We start from the raw sequence: 26,532 nt of genomic DNA, 5'->3' as shown, positions 1-26,532 counted from the left end.
CAATAAGAATTTAATTTAAAATTTTAAATTTTAAATTAGAAAATAATAAAAAACAAAAATAAGAATAGTTGAAAATTACTTAAACAGATACAATGATGGTCCATATAGACACTAAGTTGTCCATAATCATAATTGCCAAGACAGTGAATAGCCTTGCCTTAACTATCACTGCAGCCAGCTATTTTCTCTGCAGATGCAGCAGCAGTGTTAAGTTCTTGATGTCTTTCATCCCTTAAACAGATGAATGAAAGCCAAACATGGCAGAGGGAGGAGTATTTCTCCTAACCTGCTTGCCAACCTGTGGCTGGGCACACAACAGGAGCAGTGCTCTGCTCAGCTTCAGAGGGCAGGAGGCAGTGTGCAAACTTCTTCAGTGGCTATCCTTGTAATTCCCAGCTGTGACTGATAGCATCCTGAGAGGCATTTCTATTTCTGATCATAAATGCAGCTACTGCAACATGCAGGCCACAGGGTGTAAATGACTAGTGAAAAGCATAATATGTGGACCTGTGAGATTTCAGAAGAGATAAGTAACAATTTGGAAGAAATATAAATCAAGGAGAGTTAGACTCTACCAAAGTCTCCAAAGTGATCCAAAATGGCAGTAACTATAGCTTTGAATGAGAGACCATCTGGTTTGGCTTGGCAGCAAACTATAAAATTGCACACAAATTAACCTTGCAAAAGTGAAAAAAAAATCAGTTTAGATAATGAGGTAAAACTTCTGCAACACCATTGCTGCTGGGTCATGTCACTTTTGTGTAATTTGGGGAGGAAAATTAACATCTCATTGAATAAACAAAAACTCACAAAGGTTAAGAAAAGAGGCAGACAAATATGGTCTTTGGAGGAGAGAGAGGCTACAGACCTCAGCCTGACCTTCAGCCATCTTTTGTTGGGAATGGCAGACCCCAAGGTCAAACAGCCACTCAGCCAGAGTTACAGTCTGAGCCCACCCAGGCTCAGATTATAGCTCACTCTAATGCAGCCTCTGCTGGGCTGCAAACACCCCTGAGCCCAGGCTTCAGTGTGGTTGCTGCTGAAGAGTCCCCACTGCTCTAAATTCACCAAACCCCTGGACTGGGGGCATATTAGCACCATCCATGAGAAACAAGCAGAAAGGTTAATATTCTTAAAATACAGCTTTTCATTCCAAGTGACTTGAATGTGATCCTGGTTTGATCAGAATAGAGAATGGAATCCAGATGAGGCAACGCTGATGCGAAAATTTGTTCATCTATTTGGTACCCATCTTTTCCCTATACATTTTCATGATTAATGTGCATCTAAGGAAATGCCGGTGTTCATCTTCATTTTGCTAATCTTTTTGATAAAATTTTAGCAGAAACAGAGCTTTCTAAACTCTGGCTTTTAAACATACTGAAAGATATGCAGCAAATTAAACTCTGCAGTGTTGGTCCATGAACAACAGAAGAGACTCACCTGGGTGAAAAGCTTTGGTCCCCACATGGAAAGAAGACCTCGCATTTATCAGGAAGAAAAATGCCAGATTCGGGGCATGGTACCTAACAATACACAGGCTTGGGTCCATGGAAAAAAGAACACTGCTGAAAACACAGCTGAAGTCCCAGCTTGGGGACTTCAAAGCTGCCCCAAAGGGTTACGATAGCTTCAAGTGAAATTTCTAAGTTTGTGTAACTTTTTGTGCATTTCTGTTCGAACTGGTGAAAACTAATCAGTGATTTACAGTTTTGGATGAAAACCACACTTTTTTTTTATCAACCCTTTTTTTCAGGAATCTATGTTTTTTGTAAGCATTGTGATGATATTTTTTCATCAGTTAAACATATTTATGCTCATTAAATGTTGCTATTGCTTCCTGAACTTTCTGAATGTGTGCCATTTCAGAATCCTACCAGTCTTCCTGCCAATGGCCTAAAGTCATGGATGAGAAATTTTTTTTTAAGGGTTTTTTTGGTTTTTTTTCATCAAATGTCAACTGTCATAATGCTTGCTCTAAAAGACAAATGATTTTTTGGGGGAGCAGAAAAATGTCACTTGTTACTGCAGCTGTCACTGAAATATTGCTGGTCACAATAAAACTAATTGACACAAACCCAGGCTAAAATCAACAACTGTCTCTTCACTTCTCCAATTGGAAATTAAGACATGGTTTATTAGAAACTGATTATACAAAAAAAAAAACCAATCTGAGTTTTCCTCATTTTTGTCAAAATGATTGAGCATCTCCTTCATCTCCTTTTTCTGGAGCAGTGGAAATGGGGAGACCATTCAAGACAACTTGAAATAGAAATAGGAATAAGAATAGAAACAGAAATTAAAATAGAGAAACAGAAACAGAAATAGATATGGAAATAGATAATAAAAATAGAATCTAGAAAAGAGAACCCTTTCTTAAAAATTACTTTTATTGAAATGGTGAGCTCTTTTTCCAAAATTATGGTCTAAAAATGGTGCCAGTCACCTGCCCATACTGCTATAAAATTCCTTCCATAGATTCTTAAAAACTAATACCCTGCTTTCCACTATGAAGGCAGATATGGAAAAAGCAGAAAGCACTTATAAAATATTTTAAAAGACAAAAATAGTGACCTTTATAGAACTAGAAGATTAGTCTAGGTAAAAACAGTGAGCCTTAGATTTGCTTCCTTCATATGTGTTTTAGATGACATTTCACTTAGTGCAGGATTACTAGTTTAGGACTGCAACACTGGCTACTACTCTATTTGCAAATCCGGGGCTCCATTACAGGAGAACAACATGAAGAACAGAGCCTTCCTATGGCCTCTATTCCATAGGAACTGGAAGTCATGATAAAACCACTTTTCTCTACTTTGTAGTTCCACAAATGAAATCAAAACATCTTCAGAAATACCCTCAGGTCAATAAATTTGCTTTCTTATACACCAGTAGGTCTCCACACAGAAAGTATCAGGTTGAATTACTGATAAAATACAGAATTGTTTGTGTACATCTAAATCCAGGCAACTAATATGCAACATAGTACAAAAAACAAATTTGTGAGCTACACATTTTTCGCAAGATACAGAAAAAAAATGTTTTTCTTTGATTCTAATATTCGTCTAACTAAACACAATGCACTGCTACACAGCCACTGGCAGTGCAGACCTCCCTTTCTCACTGCAAAATATTGTCTTTAGGTCGAATGAATGCGTTTATACAGAGGTCCCTTTACATTTACTGCAATGCTGTTGTGTGCAGACAGCTGCACACAATATGCAGGTGGTTCTGCCAATCTACTCACCTATCTTTTAACAAAAGAGATTTAAGAATTGTGGTTGCACTGGTACTGTGTTATTCAGTCATGCCTGAGGACCTCCTTAAATCAAAGCCCCTAGTGACATCAATGGCTATCTTGTCTAGGCAAGGACTGATTAACAACTGTAGGATATCTGTCTTGATAGGCATATGATACAAAACAGCTTTTTGCCAGCTACAACTGGATCTTGTGTACAGTTTGCAAAAAGAGCCTCCTGAAAGCACCTGCATTTTGAGATTTTTAATATGAACATTGCTTATTTCCATGCGAGTAGAAGGCACTGTGGTTTTGTGGTTGGTGGCTAGCACTTTGTGGCTTTATTGTACTTGTTTTAATATAGGAAAACTTCTGGAGCATATTTGCTTTGTGACATCATTTCTTGATTGTGTCTTGCAGAAGTAATTGACCCAAATCAAGATACTGTACTCTACATCTATTTGTTAATTAGAACTTTAAGATGCAACAAATAAAACACACTATCGACTTTTAAATCTTCAATCAAATAAATATTTACAGCTGCAATTTGCCAAAATTATTTACCTTTCAATAACAGATCACAAAAAGTATATGTGCTACAGATTCAAGTGAATGCCTTGCCTGTCAACAAACAAATTACAAACAGAGGGAAAAATAAGTGTTCCGGCTATCGTTACAGGCTATAAATAGCTGATGTGGTTCTACTTTAAAGATGTGTGATCTTCTACATTAGCAGACTTTTTCAATGCATAATTGACCTTGAGATGGAGAATAACCTCGCAGTAGAGTGGCTTTTCTTTTAAAGAACAATGAGTGTAGGTATCAGAGGATGTGCCTGTTGTCAATGATCATTGCTGAAATCTGCCTATACCACACTGGGACAATCAATTTTGTAAATGATTGCAATAATCAAGGAAATTGCCTAATTTATAAATCCTGGCATACAGCATTTTAATGGATTTCTACATTTTAATGCTGATGCTTTCAAAGCCAAATGAATTGTTGTCTAAGCTGTCACTACACAAAATGATAAAAACATTCAGTCTTGCTGGTAACTACATCTCATGGATATTCAGACCATCAGGTACATAATCACTCATTAGTGAAACCTGTGATAGTTTCCAGTTACAAGCCAATGACAAAAAACGCCACAGTTTCCCTATGAAAAAATCTTCCGGGAGCTGAGGAGTAAAAACAGCTGAGAATTACCGAAATAAGGCACTAAAAAAATTCTTAGCATCCTTTGTCCAGGTAAGACAGCCCACTGTTCTACCCCTCACCCTTTTTTTTTCCATAGGTAAGAAGCCAAAATAATCTGATTTCTATAACTAAAAGGCTGATCCAAGAACTTTTTGGTTGCAGATTCCGTCCTGGCAGACATTGTTCAAACGGAAGGGGAACAAATGGAGGACATGATGCCATGGCTGTGGCTGGTGGGTAATTCTACCTAAACCACCCTCCAGCTCACTCTCCACCCTGAAGCTGGTTCTGCAGAGGTAGTTGCACACGCATTGCTATTCTGAGTTAAACCTTAAGCAATTGATTTCAGCCAATAGTGGGCTGGCAGTGCTTTACTTACTGCTCAATCTCACTAACCTGACATTTATGGTGTACTGATTGGCCTATGTCAGTGGTGGTGGTTGTAAATTCACTTTGAAAAGCTTTGTGTTAACAGCCTTCAACTAGGCTCCGAGACGAGTATGAGCAGGCGAGCTGACAATTGCTCGACCTCCTGCCCTTATTACAGTGAGTAAATCAGGCTTTGAGCCATTAGGCTGGAGCCCCAGGCCTAGGCAAAAAGGATTGACATGACTAAAGGTCAACCTCTGTCACACACGTGTAACAATTTGGATAATGGAATTCTGTAACTTATCTGGAAAAGGTGCCAAGTGCGTGGAGGGAAGGTATAGCCCGGGCTGAATTTTCCAGCTTTTATGTTAAGGGATTACTGAAAAGTCTGCACTTTAAAGTCTACTCGCATTTGATGCCACAGAATCTGGGGAACCAAAGTGTGAGGAGCAGTGATTGAGGCAGTCCTGCAGAATACTGAGTGTCATCACCACCTGGAAAAGCACATAGCACTGTTTCGCTTAGTCAAATCTATAATAAATACATCATTGACATCTGGCCCCCAACACATTTTGGACACTTGTATAGGTCATTAAAGCACTGCCTTTATTTACCAGTTTTGAATCAAAAGTCAGTAGAAATAATTACCTGTTAATGTTATCATAAGTTAATTGCAATTTCAAGCCTTACACACTAGTCTCATACAACAGTTGAAATCACTTTCATAATTAATTAAATTAAAAGGTCAAATGTTTCCATTACACTGGTGCCTAGTCAGCAATGCAGAACGGTAGTGGTCAAATAAGGACAGAATTGAGCTTTTATATTTATTTGTGTTCTGCTTCAGTATTTTTGCATATTACATAATGAAATCTCCAAGGTGAGATTATGTGCCATGGAAAAACAGACAGTCCCTGCATGATCTAGCAATTTAGAAAATATTTTTTTTTCTGGGAATGGTGTGCGTCCAGACCCATGCATGTTCCATGCAGTCCTCAGAATTCCTGTTTTCAGTAACACTGTTAAAATTCTGGGGCTGCATCCAACTCCAAACACCAAAGTGTATTCCAAACTTCACTTGGTTCAATAGGAAGAGAATCTGTCCCCATGCCAAATTAGAATAATTTTGTAGCACATGTGTTTAGGCATAAAATACATACATTCTGTAGACAGAAAAAACATACCAAAAACACGGAGCTACATTTACATAATGCATAAGAAAGTCTTGTAAAAGTCACAGGTCTTCTAAAAGAAGCATCAGGGTTTTGTTTAGCTCTGCTAAGAACTAAAATTACTAAATATAAAGTACCTTCCACACTTGTGATGACACTAACTTTTTATGGACCTTAAGAAAGGAGTTGGTAATGTATAGAAGTTATCTGGGAGAATGGGTTAGTAAGTGATCCAGAAATATCAATGACAGAGGGCTGCTTAGTAGATACTTAGTGGAATTTTCTTCTGAGATACACAAATTGAGTCTTAGTGAGTTTACAGCTTAGCATGCTACTGACCACAACATTAGTGATATTTTCCTACAGCACGGGAACTTAAAATCCATGTTAAAATAAAAATTATTGGTCTTTTTCAATGGAAAATAAATACAAGGGTCATATATCACACAAAATCCTCAGAAATGGCAAAACAAAAAAAATAACAGAATGGCACCAGCTGTTACTCTGGATAACTTAAGATACAATAAGAAAGTAACCAAGGAGGTTTTTCAAGACAAAATTACTTGAATTTCATGCACATGACAAATTTAAAACAGAGCTGACAAGCAGTCTGGAATACTAGATGACGGATTGCTGAGAAACATAATTTTTACTTTAATAGAACAACAGCATGCACATAATTCTATCCCCCAGTGCCTTTCTGTAACAGCAAATTTAGTCCAAAACTGCAGCCTCGAGAATCTGGGTAAGAATCTATCACCATAACTGCAATGAGTGCTTCATTTGAAGAGCAAGGTTTCTCTGTGCATATTAATTTGCTCAAAAATGTCCAGTATTGCTGCATGGGCCCTGGCCAGGGTGCATCTCGGCAAAAAGCCTGTTCTTGGTCCAGCAGAAGGCAAAGGCAATGTTTTCTTTTGCTTCAGCTGAGACACAAGAAGGCCAATAAGTACCCATATGGTGCTTTATTAAGATGACATGCACACTTTTTTGTGCCAGTTAATTTGGTGGGGGCGAGAGAGAGGGATGGAAGCAGGGAGAGAGAAGGAATTTTTTAGGGGGAAAATCAGTTACACAGATTTAGCATTTTGTATTTACTAATGAACACCCTGATACATACATACATATATAAGTATATAAATATATATATATATATACTTTTGCTCATCCATGCAAAAAGAAGTTGCTTATATAATAAAGAAGTACTTCCAAAAATGTTAAATTTAAATTAAGTAAAGTCAAAATGAAGTAAAATCATATATTTGATATTTTTAGGCTTTTGCAAGAAAAAAAAATAGCTATTTGACCACTCATGAAAGAGAAAAAAAAGATATAGCAAACTCTTTATTAGGCACATGAAGAACAGGAAACGATAAGACTGTGTCCTTTGATATGTCTGTCAGTAAAAGTTTTTTCATCTAAGCTGCATTTGCAGGGGAAAAGACCATTTACAAATTAGCTGTTTCCAGAACTCACAGTTTAAAGTTGGGAGTGTGAAAAGTCTTGACTACTAAAATGTATGCACCTTTAAACCTCAGTGTTTTATTCTAATAGAATTTAAGTGTATATCATATACATTCCTAAAGTCTACTCTTATTAAATTTTGATGTTAAACAGAAAGGGGAAACCATGTGCAACTAGATTAATTTATCTCCAGGGAGTAAGGACACATTAATAATTGAGATAATGTTTTCATATATGTTGGAATCAAGTGTGCCTTTCCACTTCTTTATTAGAAAACACATTAGCGGAAAATTATCTCATTCTCATCAGCAAGACCTAATTGCTAAGAAAGTCTCTGTTCCTTGCAATAACAAAAGGATTATTCTCACTCCTTCAAAATAGAAAAAAAAAAAGGGATCAGAAACATTATGAAGCACTGCTGGAATAAATGCCTGTATTACCAAAGAGAGTGTTTATTTAATACACCCAGTCCTGTTTTTGTTTTAAACAAATCGGAGTTTATTGTATTTTTATAAAATACAAGCAAACTCTGGCTATAGAAGTGGGCCAAAGGGGAAAAAAAAAGCAGTGCAACTGAAATGACTAATATTTTTTGGCTTTCTGAAAGACTGATCTTTCTATAAGTTATGAAAAATTATCTTGGCTGATGGTGAGAGAACTCCATAATTTCCCATGAACACCCATAGGTGTCAAGGGCTGTTGTGAGGTAATGGAATGGTATGCAACTCACTCTGGGTCTCTGTACATTGTGCTGTGTGGATTATGTACAAAGCAAACATCGAGTGCGTGGTGGGAACACTTGTGCAGACAGGCTGAAGCATATTTCCATAGCATTGAACTATACATCAAATGCAGTGCTTCTGATGTTTCCCACAACAAAGAGTATAAAGAAAAAAGCAATCAAAACAGCAACTGCACTTAAAAGTGTTCGCAATAGCCCTTCTGTTTGCCTGGTGTACACAGAAAACTGTAAGCTAAAACAAATACCTATCAACATTACAGTGCTGAGGGTAAAATAATAAAACACAATTTTTGATAATAAAAATGTGAAATTCTCTCCATAAGGTCTATCAAGATCTAATGCTGAACAGCTGATCTGTAGACAGACTTGCATTTGCAGCTGTGTGGGAAATACTGGCAAAAGAGAATGGACTAAAGTCACAACTTTATGAAGGGACTATGATGAATGATTGATCATTCACAGTGATTTAATCCACACTCCCATACCATGTAGACTAGATGAATACAGATTATTTAGATAGGTACTCTCATTTGCTTTTATGTATTTTCATAGATCAGGTTCTGCAAAATTACACTTTCTGATTACTTTTTTTGGTATATTTTTCTTTATTAAACATTGGTCTTCTGACAGATAAAGTACGCCAAATTGAAAGACAAAACAAATGAGAAACAGCAAAATTTTGGCTAAAGCTTAGAGTATGTGTTTCTTTGATAACAGTTTTTGTCATTAACAGAAATAATTCAAGACCATGAGCTGCCCAGCAATACATTATTGTTAAATCAAATTGAATTCTTATTTTTAAGATAATTCCATTAAAATACAGGCATTCATTTTGCTAGCCAACAGGAAATCTGTGTTGTGCGTTAAGAGCACAAGAGTAATCCCACACGAAAACTCAGCTGACTAGCACTTACGGCCTGAATCTGGTACATACAGTAGTACTGGTTGTTATTTTTTTCATTTGTGTCTTTTTAGGTTTTGCTTTTAATTTTTTTTAAAAAGCCCTAACTTCTTTCATTGTTTTAAAACATTTTTTAACTTAACTGGAAATATGATAATAAATTCTTTCTTATTTAAAAAGGTATTGTCAATATTTGCAACTTTACTTTCACAAAACTAATTCATACATTTTTAAAAATTAAATTCATGATGTAAATATTTATGGAAAAATTATCTGACTCGATTTATCTAAATTTCAGTAGTTATTGTAGTATGTGGGTCTGGCAATCTCATTTTACTATTATATATTCTGTTAATTGGAACAGTCTAAACCACAATACCCTTCTTAACAACTAGAGCCTCCAACATCATTATAACATGTTCCATAAAAAATATTTGATTGGTAAATATCACAGAATACTGTAAGTATAAACACTGGACTTTGGTAGGAACAAGTTAAAATCCAAATTATCAATATCTGCTGCAGAAGACAAATTCCATCTCCACTGGAGGCAGCAGCAAAATTCCCCATCCTTGCAATTCATCCAGTTCTACTGATCACATTCAGGTGTGTTCTGAGACTGATCTTTTTAGTGTGAAAATCTTCTTGCCACAATGACATTTTTGGGTAAACACCTTGAGAAAAAGGCCCTGGTGTGTTGATTATTATTTGTTTACAAGCCGGAAAAGCATAGGAGCTCCAACTCTTCCACACACCCAAATATCTTTGAAAGATCCATTCACTTTCTCTGTACACGCACTGAAGACAGCAAAAACACTCTCCATCTTCATGGATTCCTTTCATTCTGAATATTTGGATTAGGTGTAGATGAGCAAATACCACACATCTATGGGCCTGTCTCTACTGACTGTTGCAGTTAGTTTTGAGGCAAGCAGAGATTGCAGCTACAGAAGACTAAGCAGAACTAAAAAAATTACACCTTCCAGTACAAATCAAAGAAGAAATTAATGGCAAAAGACTAGGAAGAGAGTAGGCTCTTTCTGATGCACAGGGATTATAGGTTTTTCCTAACAGTTATCACTGTTACCCTCTCTAAGACAGTGACAAATATTTCAAAAAGAAAAACCAACAGCTTTGTGATATCTGAAAGCAGCTTTCACACAAAAGTATTGGAAACCTCCTTAGGGGAATGCACAGTAGGTACAGGACCAGAGCTGAACTAAACTGAACAAGCGCTAATTCTGTCACACTGCAGAGGGTCAGGCTGTAGAGTAGGGTCCTGGGCTTATTTCAGCAGCTTTTCTTGCACTGGCTGGGGGCCACAGCAATGGTGCAGCCCTCCATCTCAACCCACGTGTGCTGCTCTAACATGATACTGCTGGTGCTGTGACCTGAGAGCTCTATTTGCTCTTGTAGCTCAGGTCAAAACACAGAAAGCACTGGGTGTGGTAAAAGCTTCAGAATTCTCTGACCAAGACTCTCTACTACACATTACAGCACCGGCAACAGACAGCTCTTCTTATGCAGACCAATTGGAGCTCTGTGCTGCCCTGGTTTTCTGGCTACCTTTATCACAGCAAGGCTTTTGCTTGCACTGGCTGCATTTTCAAACCCGCTTACTCGGTTTATTTGAATTGTGGGCTTGTTTGCTTATCTTCATGGCTAGTTCTGGTGCTAGTACTGCATACAGTCACGCTCCATGTTTGCTTCAAAAAGATCAAATTTGACAAGGAAGGAAAGACGATAACTTACTTCCCAGAGATGCTGAGTGTTCCTGATGGCACCTGCTTGAACCTTCTCTGGCAAGAGCAAGATTCCCTGGAAGGGCCCAATCCAGGTGCCCTGCTGGATGCGTTGTGCCGCACAGATGCCGTAGGCCAGGCCAGGCACCGTGCTGGTGCACAGGCACACTTCCCGGGGCAGGTCCCGGAGCCACTCGGGGATCTCGGGCGGAGGGGCGGCGGCGGCGGCGCTGCTGGTGCCCACCAGCCGGCGCAGGGAGTGCAGGGGCCCGTGCATGGGGCACTCGCCGTTCCGATTATCGGCACACATGTCACACCCTGGGGGACAAAGAGGGAAAAGCGCTGTCAGTGCTGCTGGCCACCACCACTGCCCTGCCATGCAGACCCCTGCGCTTGCATTCCATGGCAGCACAGCCGGCACTCCGGCACACCGCGCCCTTGGGAGCGCTGCTTAGGCTCGTTCCCAGGTCTCACCAAAGCCTTGAATAAGAAATTCCAAAGGCTGAGCAGAAATCCTGCAGACAATTTGCAAGCCTTGTGTATTCACAAACCTGCCAAGATTCATTTACTTTAACAATGTTTTTAAGGATGAATTTTTTGACAAATACAAACAGTCCAGTTAAACCATCCCAGCGTGTTTCAGCGAGACATTTTAAAACACAGTCATGGCGTGTTACAAGTTCCTCTCAACTGCCTTACCACAGCTCAGCCCAAGGGCTTAATTGGAACAAGATTTAATTTAATCCTCATTTTAAATGAACATTCTCTCTGGTTTTTACATTAACATGTGTGTATGCATGCCTGTCTGTTTGGAAAATAAAATAAATAAACCAGAACCTCATGAGTGACAAATTGGAGCCTACATGCACATACTACACTTTACTAAAGACAAATCTAATCTTAAAACTGAAATTATGCGGCAAATATTTCTGGGCACGCACTTGAAATTTTATTTATTGAATGAGAATGCATGTTCCTTGCCTGTACCATGTAAATGAAGCTAGGAAAATACCAAAACAGCATATCTGAGTTCATGAGCAATTCCTGTGAAAAAGATCCGTTTGTAAAACTGTTAATTTCCTTAACTGTTGTTAATAACGAATGATGTGTCTCTATTTTGGGAAGACCTTACCATGACTTTTCTTTTTCAGCAAAGAAAATTTTTGTTAAGTGTTTCCACTGCACACTATTCCACATGCCACAAATGTACATCTTCCAGGAAAATGTTTCATGTTCAAGAAATTAATTTCTCTGGAGATATGCCAAGTTAACACAACAATGAATCTCTTGAAATAAATTGCCATCTTCTTCACATTTCATTTTTGTAGCACAATAAATGTTTTCATATAAATTTATTCCAGAAATACAAAGAAAAACCAATAATTATGGCATAGTGCTGTTGTAGCAAGTCCTACATCTTTCCCCTAATAATTTTATATACCACTCCTTATAAAAACAGAGCACAGCATTCACTACAGAAGCAAGAGTTTCTTGGTCTATGCCACAGATTTAGATTTGCTCTGCCTGCAACCACAATTTCAGCTCTCAGGGGCCCTGACTCAGATGTTCTTCTTTCCAAACTGGATGTACAGTGTATTAAGTAGGCCTCTTTCCTACAGATCCTTCAAAGGAAAACCCTCCCCTCGTTTTAGCAACACCTGCTAAAGGACAATAAAAGATGCATCTTCAAATTATGGCTTCTATGCATATTCTCCAGTTTTAGACATGCTACACAAACACTCTTTCCTGCCGCCCTCTTTTAAGTTTTACCATTAAAAAAGTGGTGCATTCAGCAACAAGAAATTGCACGTGGAAGCTAGTTCCCCTCAAGATCAGTATACCTTTGGGTCTTGCAGAAAAACGCCTGTCTCCACCTGGTGCTCATCTGTCCAAGTTCCCCACCCGCAGCATCGGTTACAGATCCCAGCGGAAAGCAAGGAGACAAGCCCTGGGCTGTGCATTACTCTGGCGGGTGCCCCTGCAGAAGGGCTGCATGTGCAACTGGCCCCAAGCCATCCATCCCTCAGGCAGGCCCGGGCAGGAGGCAGGAGGCAGAGGAACGCCGGCCGGCACCGCAGGACAAAGCCACCTAGCGGGGACCGCGCTTACGTCGGCAAAAGCGTGACTTCGGCGGCAGGGTGCAATTTCTCCTGGCCTTAAGGACATAATCCCTGCAGCAAAACGACTCCTGTTCGGCTGAACTGCCGCTGCAGAGGGGTTTTGCTCTCTCAGCCACTTCAATTAGAGGTGAATAGAGAATGGAGGATGAGGTTTGCAGAAGCTATTTCTGGCAAGTCCTAAAAGAGCGCAGCAGATATTCTTACAATCGTTCTGAGGCAGGATGAATAAAAGGCATCAAGTATATGCTGGAGAGGAAGGGAATGGGGCACTGGGGCAATTGGGAGGGTTTTTTTTTATTATTATTTCCACAGCTAGTTTGGAAAGTGAGGTATCACCACAGCATCTTTCCTTCCCTTTCCTCTCCAAAACCAGTCATCAAGGAACCCTGTGGTTTTGGCACATCCAAAGATGTTATGGGCAGCACTGCAGTTTGGCACTGGAGGTCACATAGGAAAGGATCCCAAATAGAAAAAAGGAAGAAAAGAACCCAAACAACAAAAAAACAAACCCACAATCCAAAACAGTTTGACATGAGGTACACCCTAGACAGATTATGGCTGAACTCTATGATCTACAGTTGGACTTGATGACTTCACAGATCTTTTCCAAGACAAATTGTTCTATGATTCTACGAAATCAATAGATTTCAATCTACCCATGCAAGTTAGAAAGAAAATATCTTACAGGAAAACTGTGAGGTTAAAGGAATGATGTCTAACCATGACATCGGTAGGCCTTTGAATTCTAATTATTTGCACTGCTATAATATTTTCTAGATGGGCAACCCTCCTCATAACTAGCTGATTGCAGTGACTTTCTTAGAGGAACTGTATCTCTGGAGAAATTTACGTTAAACCTGCTGAAGTATCTTCTTTACTCCAGTCAGAGAATCTCAGTGTCAAGTTCCTGCATCTGGCCACCTGATAAATGTAACTTTTCATGCACAAAAATTTCATCACCTGCCTAGAACAACAATTTATTAACTTTACTCTAACAATATGTGTGCATGAATGTGGGTTAAACATTTTATTTCTTCATTTCCAAGAAAAAGAAACTAAGAAATTTTCAAGGAGTATAAACAAACCCTGTGTGACTGTCATTTACCCTTACAGAAAGTCACACATGGTGATATTTATTTTCCAGTGTCCAAAAACAGTGGTAATGTCTTAATGCTTGGCAGTCACAGTATCTGATCCCCTGCTGTGTTCCTTTCCCCTTTGTCCTGCCAAAGCTGAAAATTTGGAAAATGGAACATCTTTTGAAACTGTTTTGGCTAATATCTTGTTGATGAGAAGGGAGGAATCTGTCTTTAATACTAAGCAGTACTGAAATTCTTCTTAGTTTCATGCTTCATACATTTAGCTTTAGTTGCTATGTAATTGCACAAATAAAATCTTTAAAAACTCTCATAAATGTTATAAGGAATGGAAGCCATCCTAGCTATATTTTACCATGCCTGGAGTAAAAAGCTACTGCGCATCTTTTCCTCTTCTGTAACTAACTTTTGTGTAATTTGTGAAAGCATCCATTTAAAGACCATCGCTGTAAGCAGTGTATTCCTTTGCCTCAGAGGACAAGGGAAGGGTTTCCTTCATATTACATTGGGGAAAAAAAAATCAAGAATTCTAAGACTTGCACACTATCCTGCCTGACAGAAGGACGAACAACATTGAGTGTGCTGCAGAGCACAATGTGACACACTGCACCAGCATCCCTAATAAGATATGGAAAAGAAGTGGGGAGGGGGGGTTGGGAGGGATAGTGTTGTGGTCCACTGACATCACCGGGGTCTCCAAACTGCATGGTGGCCATTATCACCCACACTGGCTTGGGGAGTTCACATGAAAGGGATGCTTCTACAAGTGTGAACTTCTCAGAGCATGGCAAGATAGGATGACAAGGAGGGCTGTCCTGTGCCCTTCCTCCAGTTTTGGCCTCAGAGAGCAGCTGAGTGTGAGTACAGGGCTTCATTGAGAACAGCTGAAATGGATAATTCCACTTTCTGTAATAGCATCAGTCAAGCCCCAAATCAAGTCAAGAAGAAGCAAGAAATGTAAGAAAATTGGAAGACTTGCTGAAAATGGAAAAATAAAGGAGGACTGCAGCAAGAGCAGAGTATGTCCTGATAAAATCTAGAGATGTGGAAGGTAAAGTCAGTAGGAATACTTCATTGCAGGCCCAGATACAGCCAAACATTTTGGAAGAAGATGTTTCCTTCTTTATACCTTCATATTCTATAGATGAGGAGGATTAAGGAAAGGAAGATGCAAGAAAAAGAAAATTAAAGAATTTCCTAGTGGAGCTGTTTGGCATGTTTCTTATGGAAGGGCTGCAAGATGTTGCTGTTTATGTGCCTCCAGAAAAATTAATACAGTGCAATGCCAATACTATAACTCTGTGTGAGTACACTTAAAGTACTAAACCTAGGCAAAAGGACATATCATTGCCCCCAAAATGTAATTTTAAACATGCACCAACATAAATAACACTACTACTGCACACTTTAAAGCAAATCTGAAAGGAAAAACCTTTCGTCAGTGAAACTAGGGTTTAACACAGTGTTTTTACCAGCAAACCAGCTGTAACAATAAATGAAAGAAATACATTTTTTCCTCAGCAATAATATGCTTCAAAGGTGCAGTTAGACTGGATACCTGCAGTTTGCTGGTATTAAAGAAGGGTGGCCTCTGACCCTTTGCTTCATAATTCACCACAAGCATGCAGGTATCCAGTGTAAGTGGCCATCATTTCACATGGTATTACTCACTTGCAAGTATAAATCACTACGGCTGGCCCTGCATCCCTGTCTGGGCCCGGGTACCCAGCTAAGCAGGAGGGAGGGCTGGAAGAGACTGTTTCCCCTCTTTTCCTGAGGGCTGGAGCTTTCCAGGGAAGCTCAACCTCCCTCGAACTTCAGTTTCCTCATCGAGGAGCTGGCATCCACCCCCTTTCACCAAATCATTGACAGTTTCTTTCAGACTGTCTCACTGGAGGCAGACTTTCAGGGGTACAAAACGCAGATGCGCTTTCCCGTCGGATGCCCTCATTTTATTTAGTTATTTACTCTAACTACTCTTTGCAGAGAGCGGGACCAAGCCCGGCCCGCTGACCCACTGGGTCACCGGGTCCCGGACGTCCGACTCCCCCTCCCGCAGGGCTTTCACCCCCTGGCCCTCGCTCGCCGTTCCCTCCCGGCGCAGCGTGCCGGCGGCGCGGGCGCTGCTCCCGCAGCAGAGCAGGAGCTGCCGCGGGGTCCGTGACTCCCGCTCGGGGCTCAGGCTCACCCCGCGCCAGATCCGCTGGGGAAGAGCTTGTTCGAGAGCGCCCAAGCGCCCCGGAGTGAGCAGGGGGTCCGCCCCGCCTTCTGAGAGGCTTTTGGGTTATTTTTAAGAGGCGAGTGGGGGGCGGGTTGAAGGAGGTGGGTTTGATTTTCCCTGCCTTCTACTGTAAGTATGAATGAATTAAATTTCCGTGTCAGGTATGAGAAGGGTAGGAGAATATTGTGTGTAGATAAACCTTGCCACCCTCTGCCCCTGAGAGACCCCCATATACAATGTAGAGATGATGAATAGGCGCCAGGAGAGGAGATCGAAGTTCAGTCCGCACCGGCTCCACTCTCTCCTACAAAACTATAGGGCAATTAATTGTGGCTTGTCCCCTCATCCTTCATCTCCTGGTGGCACATATCGATGGAGATTACTGCTGATGGACCATTTTATCACCCTAAATAAACAGTCACCACCTTCTCTAACCTCAATCTAATGTATGGCTATCTGCTATGTTTAAGGGTGCTGGGTAACTAATGATGTAAAATAGCTAAATCATACAGGTTACCAGCAGTCCAGAGGAAAAAAAAAAAGTCCCAATATTTTCCACACCGATCCACTTCACAGCATGTTATATGTACACTGTCTCCCCATAAATTGAATAGGAAAAGGCGTGCAAAGTTCTAGGTCGCGTGACACTTCAGTTTTACACTGCGTATTTATTACAGCGGCAGGTTGGTGCTTTCTGGCGAAGGTGGAGGAATCTCAGAGTTCCCAGTGCAGAAGCGTCTCCCCAGAAGCTAGGGGCAAGCCTCCGAGGGAACAAGCCGGTCCCGCAGCCCCCGGACTCCCCATAGGAGATCTGGCCGCCCGAGCTCCCCTCCCCCAGCGCCCAGAAATACCCTCGTCCTCCCAGATTCAAGGCTAGGAAGCAAACGGTCCCCAGCCGCCTGCTACTTTATCGGGGCTTTAGCATAATCCCCTTTACTTCCCTGGAAGTAAAGGCTGCTGGGTTCTAGTTAGGGTTTCGCCTTTGATTGTTTTTTAAAAATATTATTATTATTATGATTTTTCCCTAGTTTACCCCCTTTCAATTTAAAACAATTATATACAGACGCTTAACCCACATCTTCTAGGCGGCCCCCGCCCCCTCCCTCGCCCAAGACCGTGCCATATTCATTGATATTTGAAGACCAAGGCGTGTGTCTACTGGGAAACCGCCGCCCATCCATCTTCCCGCGGCGGCCGCCCGGCGCCGGGCCGGGCCGGGCGCTGGGGAGCGGGGCCGGGCGGGGTCGGGGCAGCCGGGACAGGCTCGGCAGCCGGGACAGGCTCGGCAGCCGGGACAGCCTCGGCAGCCGGGACAGCCTCGGCAGCCGCTCGGGTTCCCCCGGCGGGCCCGGCCACCGCCCCGGCCCCGCAGAGCGACCGGGGCATAGGCGAAGTTCGCCGGCGCCTCTTTCGAGCGGGTGGGACCTGCCGGGGAGCGGGGACACGCGGGGTGCCCCAGAGAAGAAGGGGATGCTCGGGATGGAGAGAGGGGTATTTTTTGGGAAAGTAGGGGAGTCGGGGCAGTCGCTCGGTTGATGAAGATGGTACAGCTAGGATTAGAGCCAGAGGAACAGACGGAGGCCTGCTGGGTAGGGCAGAGGAGCGGACCGGCTCCACCGCTCCGGGGAGGGGGTTAATCCGGGCGGGCGGGTGATTGTGCCTGGCTGGGGAGAGCCCTCCCGTCTCGGGGTGTCCTTGGGGGTGTCCGGAGGTGGAAGTGCAGCAAGCAAGTACGACCTAAACCTTAGTAGATGGCACCTCACCTCACCCACAGCCCCCATCTCCTTCCCGTCAAACAGGCAGTGAGGGTGGGAATGATGCGAAACCGGGAGTGAGGGTGGGAGTCAAGGCCGCTGGAAATCCCGCTCGCCCACGGACCGCACTCGGGAAGCGGCGCAGGGGCAGCCAGGCCCGTGCCCTGCAGCTTGTTCTCTTGATCGTGCGAGTGCTTGGAGTGCATGGCAAGGCACAGGCTGTAGTTGCGGCACTCCTTCTTCGCTGACAATTTAGATTTCTCTTTTTTTTTTTTTTTTTTTTAAGCACGAGGTGCCCAAAGCAACTGCGCTTGGTACCAGAAGGCTGAAACACTCGCTTTTAAAGTTTCGCTCAGAGGCAACTAATAACCGCTGTAGCGAAAGCCGCCCTGCAAACAAGTAAATTATAAGAATGTTTCGATCTGACTGAAGGAAAACAAATATAAAAAAAAGTCGAGATTGCGCTGGCTGCCCCCTGCCAGTTCTTCCGACGGCCACGGCTGCCCTCTTAGAGCCGGACGCGATTCACAAGCGTCCTTTCCGCAATCGACCCCTTTGCCTCCCCGAATCCACCTTTTACATAGCGCTCGGGAAGAAATTATTCAGGCTTCGCCTCCGACTCTGCGGGGTGCTGTTATTCCACACAGTCCTTAAAAATGTCCCCGTCCCCCCCCCACCAAAACGTTTTTTAGTATTCCTTTCTCCTTTTAAAACCTTTACCCTTTGGATTTACAGAGCGGCTCCGAGAAGTAAAACATGTATTGTCTGAACAGTTCGGTTGTCGATTAGAAGTGCATTTCGGATTCCATTTTCTGCATGTAATTTATAATATCACGTTTTCTCCACCCGGGAACACAAAATACACGAACAGGTTTCACTACAGGGTAAGACTAAGCATGAGGAAGTCGCTCAAAATAAAGTCGACAACCAATATAGAACCATTTGAAATGTTAAGAAGTCGGGAAAAATCTCCACCAAACTCCGTTTCAACTTCCCCCCCCCCACCCCCCCACATATGCACAGCGCTGAAGACTGTGCTAGCATCCAGGCAGTTTAATTAATACATAACAGGATGTCATGGAAACTTTCAAAACAAGCGCCTCATCTGAAATTGAATTAAACGAATCCGTGTTTTTCTTGGGCATGTGTTTCAGGATTGCTGGTTTGGGGGGCCGTTTTTCTGTTCAACAGCCTTCCTTAAACCGAAATTTGGGAGTGGTAGTTGAGAAGCACAACAACAATAACAACCAAAAAAAAAAAAGAGTTTTAAGAAACCTTAGGATAAAAGAGAATGTTTGAAACAATAATAATTATTTTTTTAAGTGCATGGGCCGAAGACATGTGTTTTCAGAGAGACAGATTCGTGTGCTCTGAATGTTAGTTATAAAACTAATGAACTATTAAGAGTTCATACAGCTCTTTTCATGTCGTGAATTTCCTCGGTTACATCGTATTGATAGATATAGGGTAAAAAAAGACTGAAGTTTCTAAAATTATAAACCTTTCATCCGTACAGATGTTTAATGATAGGGACGCCCCCTCTCCCCCCCCCCCAAAAAAAAAAAAACAAAACCAAACCTCCTAGCTGTATAATTGGCAACAGCAGTATAAAACTCTATAGAACCACCAAGTCCTAAATTAATTCTGACTCCAGCAGACTTCGTCTAGAAAATCGGCTTTTCTCTTTGAATGACCATGTCATGCTTTTCCGTAGGGGTGAAAACTAAAACCAACGAGGTGTTAACGAGGTCTGAAAGGAAATGATACTCGAAGATAAGAAAGAGGAAAACTTTGCCCTAGACCATCTGATGAAAACTGCAACTTTTCTCCTGCCCTGCTCGGAGGAGTAATTGATTTCTGAGTATTCAGTGAAGCCCGGGCTTTCCGGGCAGGAATAGAGTAGGACATACAAGGCGAGAAAGAACCAGCTTTGAAGCTAGTTGCCCTGAACCTTTGCTGAATCAATTTTCCAAAGCAGCCCTCCAAAAGAAATCTACCCCCGCCACAGCCTTTCCGGTGAAGCGTGCCTTTCAAGGAAGGACCCGGGTTTCAGACCAGAAAAACTGCTACTGAAGGGTTGCAGCCCGTCTCCTGAAACAACCGGTAACAACGCAAAAACTAAAGGGAGGCAAGGGCCATACGGAGGATGCTCCTGGTGGAGCGAGAGCGACGCAGGCACCGACTGCGGTTCCCCAGCCTGGAGCGTCCCCGGGCTGGCCCCACGTGCGGAGTAGCGGAGGGGAAGCGGCGGAGGAGGGCGAGAAGGGGCACGATACGTACGGTTGTTGGGGTCGCTGGTGTGCTGGTTCAGGGGGATGATCTCCATGCGCTGCTGCCCGTACAGGTAGTAGTCCAGCTCCTCGGCCGTGCAGCGGTACCGAGCGGCACCACGGTCGCCGCATTTGCCTCCGCCGCTGCCGGCTCCGCACAAATCCTTGCCCTGCAGGGGAGCGGGCGCTCCCCCGGCCGGGAGCTCCGAGCTCTGCAGTGGGCCGAAGACCGGGACCTGGGTCACAGGCAGGGAGGTCAGACCAGCCAGAGAAGCCGCCGCCGCAGCGACGCAGGACGAGGTGGAGGAGGAAGACGGAGTGGACGAGGAAGAGGAGGAGGAGGCAGAGGAGAGGGAGGTCGGGCGCTGGCGGAGGCTGTCAGCCTGGGGCTCGGCTCTCTCGGGTGGCTGGAGCTGGGCGAGGGGCCCGCTGCTTTTGAGCTGGCTGCTCTGCGGGAAAAGCTGCTGCCAGTGCTGCAGATAGGCGGGATCCACCTTCAGGAACGCGGATCCGCCGGGATCTCCGGGCTTCAGCATAGCTCTGCCTGTGGAGCAGGGAGGAAGGGGACAGAAGACGTGAGACCCCCGCCCCGCCCTGGCAGGGCGGCCCCGAGTCCGCTGTCGGACACACGCTCGGACTCACAGGGCCACGCGTGGGCTCTGCGCCGCGGCTGTGCGGGATCGGCGGCGGGACCGTGCGCCCGTCGCCTCCTCTGTCCGTAGCCAGATTGGTCAGGAGAAAGCCTCGTCCGGAAAAGCCCCAGGACGAGAAACGTGGTGGCCGAGGCGACAAGGCTGTCCCCTGGTGCCAGCCCCGGAGCACGGGCAGGACGCAGGCGGTGGCGTGCAGCCCCTCAGGCCGGCCCACGGCCGGAGAGCCCCCCGCCGCCCCGGGGCGCGCAGCTCACCCCGTCCCCGGCGCACGCACTGTCTTCCCTTTTCACTCCCTTCCCTCTCTCCGCGGAAGCAAACGACTCTCCGCTGACAACAGGGAGGAGGAGGAGGAGGCGGAGGAAAGTTCAGTCACACACACACACGCGCGGGTCTCCTCTCCGGCCGCTGCTGTTTTCCACTCGGCGCTCACAGCCGGAGGAAGCGGGCCGGCGGTGCCCTGCCCCGGGCGAAGGTGCCCCGCGGTGCCCTGCCCCGGGCCGGGTCTGCCTTACCTGAGCGGGATAAGCGCTGCTGCACGGGCGGCGTGCGGAGGTGTCGGCTGCTCCGGGAGCCTTCGAGCCGGACAACGGCCGGGAGCAAAGACTTCTCCGGTCTTTGTCCACGCGGAAGCGGGGTGATCCTTCTTCAGGTTCCGGGGACCGGAGGGACGGCTAGCTGCGAGCCACGGGGCTCCCTCTGCTGTGGCTGCGCATCGCAGTCGCGGTCGGGCGCTCGGCTCGGCTCTGGCAGGCTCTGGGCGAGACACGTGGGTTTTACGACAGCGCAAAATACAAGTGTGTGTGGTGTGTACGAGAAGGAGGGGAGGGATCGGGAAGTTACCAACGAGTCTGGATGCAGAGCTCTTTTTTTGGCAACTTCCCCCACTTTGTTCCTTGCTCAACTTTTAAAGTGCCTCTTTCTTCCCTTCCCTCCTCCTTCTCTCCCTCCCAACCCCAGCCCTCGACCTCTCTCCCTCTCTCCTGTTTCCCTCCCTCCCTCTCTTTTTTTCTCTCTCTCTCCTCCTTGCCCCCCCCCAATACCCCGCCTCCCTTCCAGCTCCGAAGCACAATCGCCCCGAAAAGAGCTGGCTTTTGGCTTTTACCTTGACGGAGGGGAGAGGTGGACCGGTGCCCTCCCGAGCGGGATCCGCGCCGCTGCTCCCACCCCAATGCCGAGCGTCGGGAGCTCCCGACCCCTCCGGCCCAAGCGCCTAGCACCAGGCCAGCCTCCCGTTAGCTGTGCTCTTGCCTCACTTGCTTTTTGCCCCTCGGGTCTTGGGGTGGATTTTAGACACCTACCCGACCTCTCCCGACACTGACTCAGATAGTTCGCTTAACCTCTGTGCTGGATGACATGTCTCCTTTTCCCCTCGGCTACCTGAGACCAGTCCCAGCTCAGCTGAGGGAACCCACCGCCCCAGAGCTTCTCCTTCCTCAGACCTTGCATTCTCGAGCACCACTAGCGCGCCTCACTCCTGCTCTTTCTGCTCGGTTTACACGCAGTGCAAGAAGTATGCCAGAGGGAGATGCAACCTGTGGCGAGAAACTTCTCATCTCTAGTGACGTTCATCCCCACTCTGCTTAGAAACTTGGGTTTTCCGCCCCGCTGCTCAGTTGTTGAGCTCACACATCAGTGAGTATTTAACAAGTTTGGGGCTTTTTTTCAGTTTCTTTCCTAGACCGTATGAAAAAGTAGACAAGAACTATAATCTCTTAGGTATATGGCACGTGCATATTATGCCTTGCATTTAGAATGAAATGCACAAACTGTTTATCTTACCAAAACATCTCTCTAGTGTCAGAAGAGCCCTCGTGGACAGGTGTTACACTGACATGGAATGCACAGTTGCCTACAAACGTAACGTGTGAGCGCGCAAAATGTTTTCACCATTCTCCCCACCCTGATTCTAGTTTGTTTCTTTCCCACCCTTCATTCTCTCAGAGCATGGGAAAGCTGCTGCTGTTTAGACTTTGTCTGTGTCTAAGGCAGGACATTTTAACACAAATTTGAACAGGGCTGGGGCAAAAAATGTTTTGACTAGAGTCATTTTGACAAGGTCATCCGTCATCTGCTGTATAGATTGATAACACCTAAATTAAAGGCAAACACGAGTAGGAACACCCCCAGCACCCATTTTTAGAGGTTATAAAGTTGGGCATAAAAACCTTCTTTAAGTCTTTGATCAATTCCATGATGCAATATGTAATAATTTTCATCCCTCTCGCTCTCTTAATCCTCTTTCTGTGGTTCCTCAGCGCCGCCGCTCAGCCCGGGTACAGAGGTGCGGGCTGGGAGTCTGTTCGCTCCGTCGCTGGCGGTCAGTGTTGGGTGCACTGACAGTGGGCGCGCTTGGATTTCTCTGTTTTTACTGCATTAATACAATGTCTCGTTCCTACCCAGCTCACTGCTGGTCACAATTCTGTTCCGCCCTATCCGACTCTTTAATTTTTTTTTTTTTTTTTTTTTTTACCCTTACGTGTACATCTGTGCTATCGTTGTTTTCCTTACTGGAATTCTTTTCAAAATAGTGAATTGCTTTTAGTAGTAGCAACCTGGAAAATTCGTTTCGCGCAAGAAAAATGTGATGAAGTAGAGGAAAGACCCTAACTAATGGATTTAAGTACATTGTCAATACCTGCATTTGCTTCGAGTTGTTAACAGAAGTATTCCATGAGGGTTCATATTCAGGAGTACTTCAATCTGTTGCTTTTGGCATTCTTTATAACAGACAGAAGAGTAGCGCTTTGAGCGATCCAGGTGGCAGAAAAAAATTTACAGACTCCCTTGGAACTCCGGGAGGAGCAGGGGAGAGGAGGAAGGATGGCTCGCCGTCTTTGCCGGTCCGCAGGCTCGCGGACGGCAGGGAGGGAGCCGGTCCCCTCGGCAGCCCGGGCCCGGCTGTGCCCGCTGCTCCGCTCGGTCTCTCACCCGGGCGGGGGTGGCGAGGGGCGGCGGGCACGCTGCGTCGTGTCATCTGGCTTTTGTCCTTTGCCACATGAAGCCGCGCTGCGCCGGGTCCACCCGGCCCAGGGTGGGAAGGGAGGAGAGCGTCCGCGGGGAATGTCGGTGAGCCGCGGGTCAGCGCTGGTGCCGAGCGGCGGCCGGGGACAGAGGGGCTCTCTGCGCCGGGCCGGGCAGAAAGGCAGCGGCGCGTCTGGCCAGGGCAGAGGACGACTTCTCTCCACTCTCTTCAAAACACCTCCGCTCCCGGCCCCTCCACTCCCTCGGGAAGAGCCAGCAGGCAGATCCGCCAGCAGGGCTCCCAGCCCTGAACCTGCACCTCCCCGGGGTGGCTTTAGCCAGCCCTGACCTCTGGTCTCGCTTCCCCAGGCAGAGCGAGTTGTGCGCGTCCCTTCTGTTTCCCCCGAGTTGGTCTATTTACTACTATTTCTTGGGTTTGCTCTTGCTGTAAGTTTGGCTAAAAAAAAAAATAAATTAAAAAAAAAGAATTCATTTCTTTGCTCCTGGATGTAAAGATGAGAGGAAAAAAAAGGAAGCTTTAACTACTGCCATCTCCTTCCTCTTCTCTCAGGCTTTTTCATTATTTAGAGGACGAGTGCTGAAACAAATCACATTGACCGTTTAGAAGGCGATCAAACCTTTATAAAAATCCATCGCCTACGAATCGATTGGTGAATATTTGCTAGGAATTTGTTCAAAAGAAATAAATAAGGAGGGTAAGTGTATTAAATGCAAAGGGGGAACACGGTGGTGTTTTTCTTCATTGATTAATGACCTCTAAAATAAAACAAGCGGGAAGAGGAGCCAAGATCGATAAATTAACTACCCAAATTCATCATTTTCCCTGAGTTTTTTTTTTTTCCCTTTTAGGGTGTTTGGTTGTGTTTTGTGGGGTTTTCTGGTTTCTTTCTTTCTTTTTTAATTTTTTTTTTCTCCTGCTTGTTTGGGTTTTGTTTTGTAAACTACAATTATGAAGGATGCCCTCTCTTTGAAAGCTCGAAGGCTTTATTTTGGGCTTCGGTTAGGAAAGGGAGCTAAACCCCTTTTAGCAAGGGATTGAATCGGGGACACCCTATCTGATTTCGTTTGACACACAATTAAAAAGTTTGCCTTTCATATTAATTAATTCTCCTGATCTGGGGAAGACAAATGGTCGGTTACCTCTGACAGGAGTCCGATAAAGGATTCAGCAGCTTTCCTTCTTGCCCTAGGCGTCTCCTCATTCCAGTTTTAAGGTCACGAGCGGCCGAGTTAATAATTCATTAATATAGACATTTATTCAGATGGGATTCACGGGGATTCGCGCTCTTCTACATCTCACCGTTCAGATTCCAGTTCCCCTCGAAGAGGAGGGGGAAGAGAAGGGCTAGAGGAAGGCTCTACACAATGGCTACACACGGACCTATCTCTACACACGTGTTTGAAACGTGGTGCTCCCAACGCGAGCCCTGCCGGGGCAGCGAGCCCCGCTCAGGCGGGCGTCGCTCCCAGGCCCAAGCGGCGGCCGAGGCTGGGCGGCACCCCCCGCCTCCCGAGCCTTTCCCGAGCCGAAGCCAGGCACTGCCCGCCCTCCCTTCTCCTTCCCCGGAATCGGCAAGCGGCCGGAGCGCGGCAAGAGTCGGTGAAATTGCCCGAAAAAGCCGCTGGCAGCGCGCCCCGGGGCCGGGCACGGGGTGCGGCGCGGAGAAAGCGGGGCGGGAGCGGCCGCGACAGCGGAGCCGGGGGTGTCAGTGGGGGTGTCAGTGGGGTGTTAGTGGGGTGTTGGGGGTGTTGGGGGTGTTGGGGGTGTCAGTGGGGGTGTTAGTGGGGTGTTAGTGGGGTGTTAGTGGGGTGTTGGGGGTGTTGGGGGTGTCAGTGGGGGTGTCAGTGGGGGTGTTAGTGGGATGTCAGTGGGGTGTCAGTGGGGGTGTTAGTGGGGTGTCAGTGGGGTGTTAGTGGAGGTGTCAGTGGGGATGTTAGTGGGGTGTTAGTGGGGGTGTCAGTGGAGTGTTAGTGGGGGTGTCAGTGGGGTGTCAGTGGGGGTGTCAGTGGGGGTGTGAGTGGGGTGTCAGTGGGGGTGTTAGTGGGGTGTTAGTGGGGGTGTCAGTGGGGTGTCAGTGGGGTGTCAGTGGGGATGTTAGTGGGGGTGTCAGTGGGGTGTCAGTGGGGTGTCAGTGGGGGTGTTAGTGGGGGCGTCAGTGGGGGTGTTAGTGGGGGTGTCAGTGGGGGTGTTAGTGGGGTGTTAGTGGGGGTGTCAGTGGGGGTGTCAGTGGGGGTGTTAGTGGGGGTGTCAGTGGGGTGTTGGGAGTGTTAGTGGGGGTGTTAGTGGGGGCGTCAGTGGGGGTGTTAGTGGGGGTGTCAGTGGGGGTGTTAGTGGGGTGTTAGTGGGGGTGTCAGTGGGGGTGTCAGTGGGGGTGTTAGTGGGGGTGTCAGTGGGGTGTTGGGAGTGTTAGTGGGGGTGTTAGTGGGGGAGTCAGTGGGGTGTCAGTGGGGGTGTCAGTGGGGGTATCAGAAGGGGGGTCATTGGGGGTTTTAGTGGGGGTGTCAGCGGGGTGTCGGAGGGGGTGTCAGAGGGAGTGTTAGTGAGGGTGTTAAAGGGGGTGTCAGGAGGGGTGTAAGTGGGGGTGTTGGGGGATGTTAGTGGGGGCT

At 45.5% G+C, this 26,532-nt stretch overlaps 1 protein-coding gene across 1 annotated transcript in view; it reads right to left on the bottom strand.

Annotated features, from left to right (window-relative positions):
• PRDM6 (PR/SET domain 6) overlaps positions 1-21,696 on the bottom strand; it is a 79,466-nt gene extending 57,770 nt beyond the window's left edge. The window contains exons 1-3 of the mRNA XM_059836500.1: positions 21,456-21,696; positions 20,301-20,834; positions 10,839-11,146 (exon numbers count right to left, since the gene is read on the bottom strand). Of these exons, the coding sequence (XP_059692483.1) occupies positions 10,839-11,146; positions 20,301-20,826 (834 nt within the window). The 5' untranslated portion in view covers positions 20,827-20,834; positions 21,456-21,696. The remainder of the gene's footprint in view (positions 1-10,838; positions 11,147-20,300; positions 20,835-21,455) is intronic.
• Positions 21,697-26,532: the final 4,836 nt, after the last annotated feature.

Source organism: Haemorhous mexicanus, chromosome Z (assembly GCF_027477595.1).
Source record: "Haemorhous mexicanus isolate bHaeMex1 chromosome Z, bHaeMex1.pri, whole genome shotgun sequence".
NCBI classification, from domain to species: Eukaryota; Metazoa; Chordata; class Aves; order Passeriformes; family Fringillidae; genus Haemorhous; species Haemorhous mexicanus.
The sequence above is the reverse complement of the archived record's forward strand: the minus strand, read 5'-3'. Positions and strand labels throughout refer to the sequence as shown.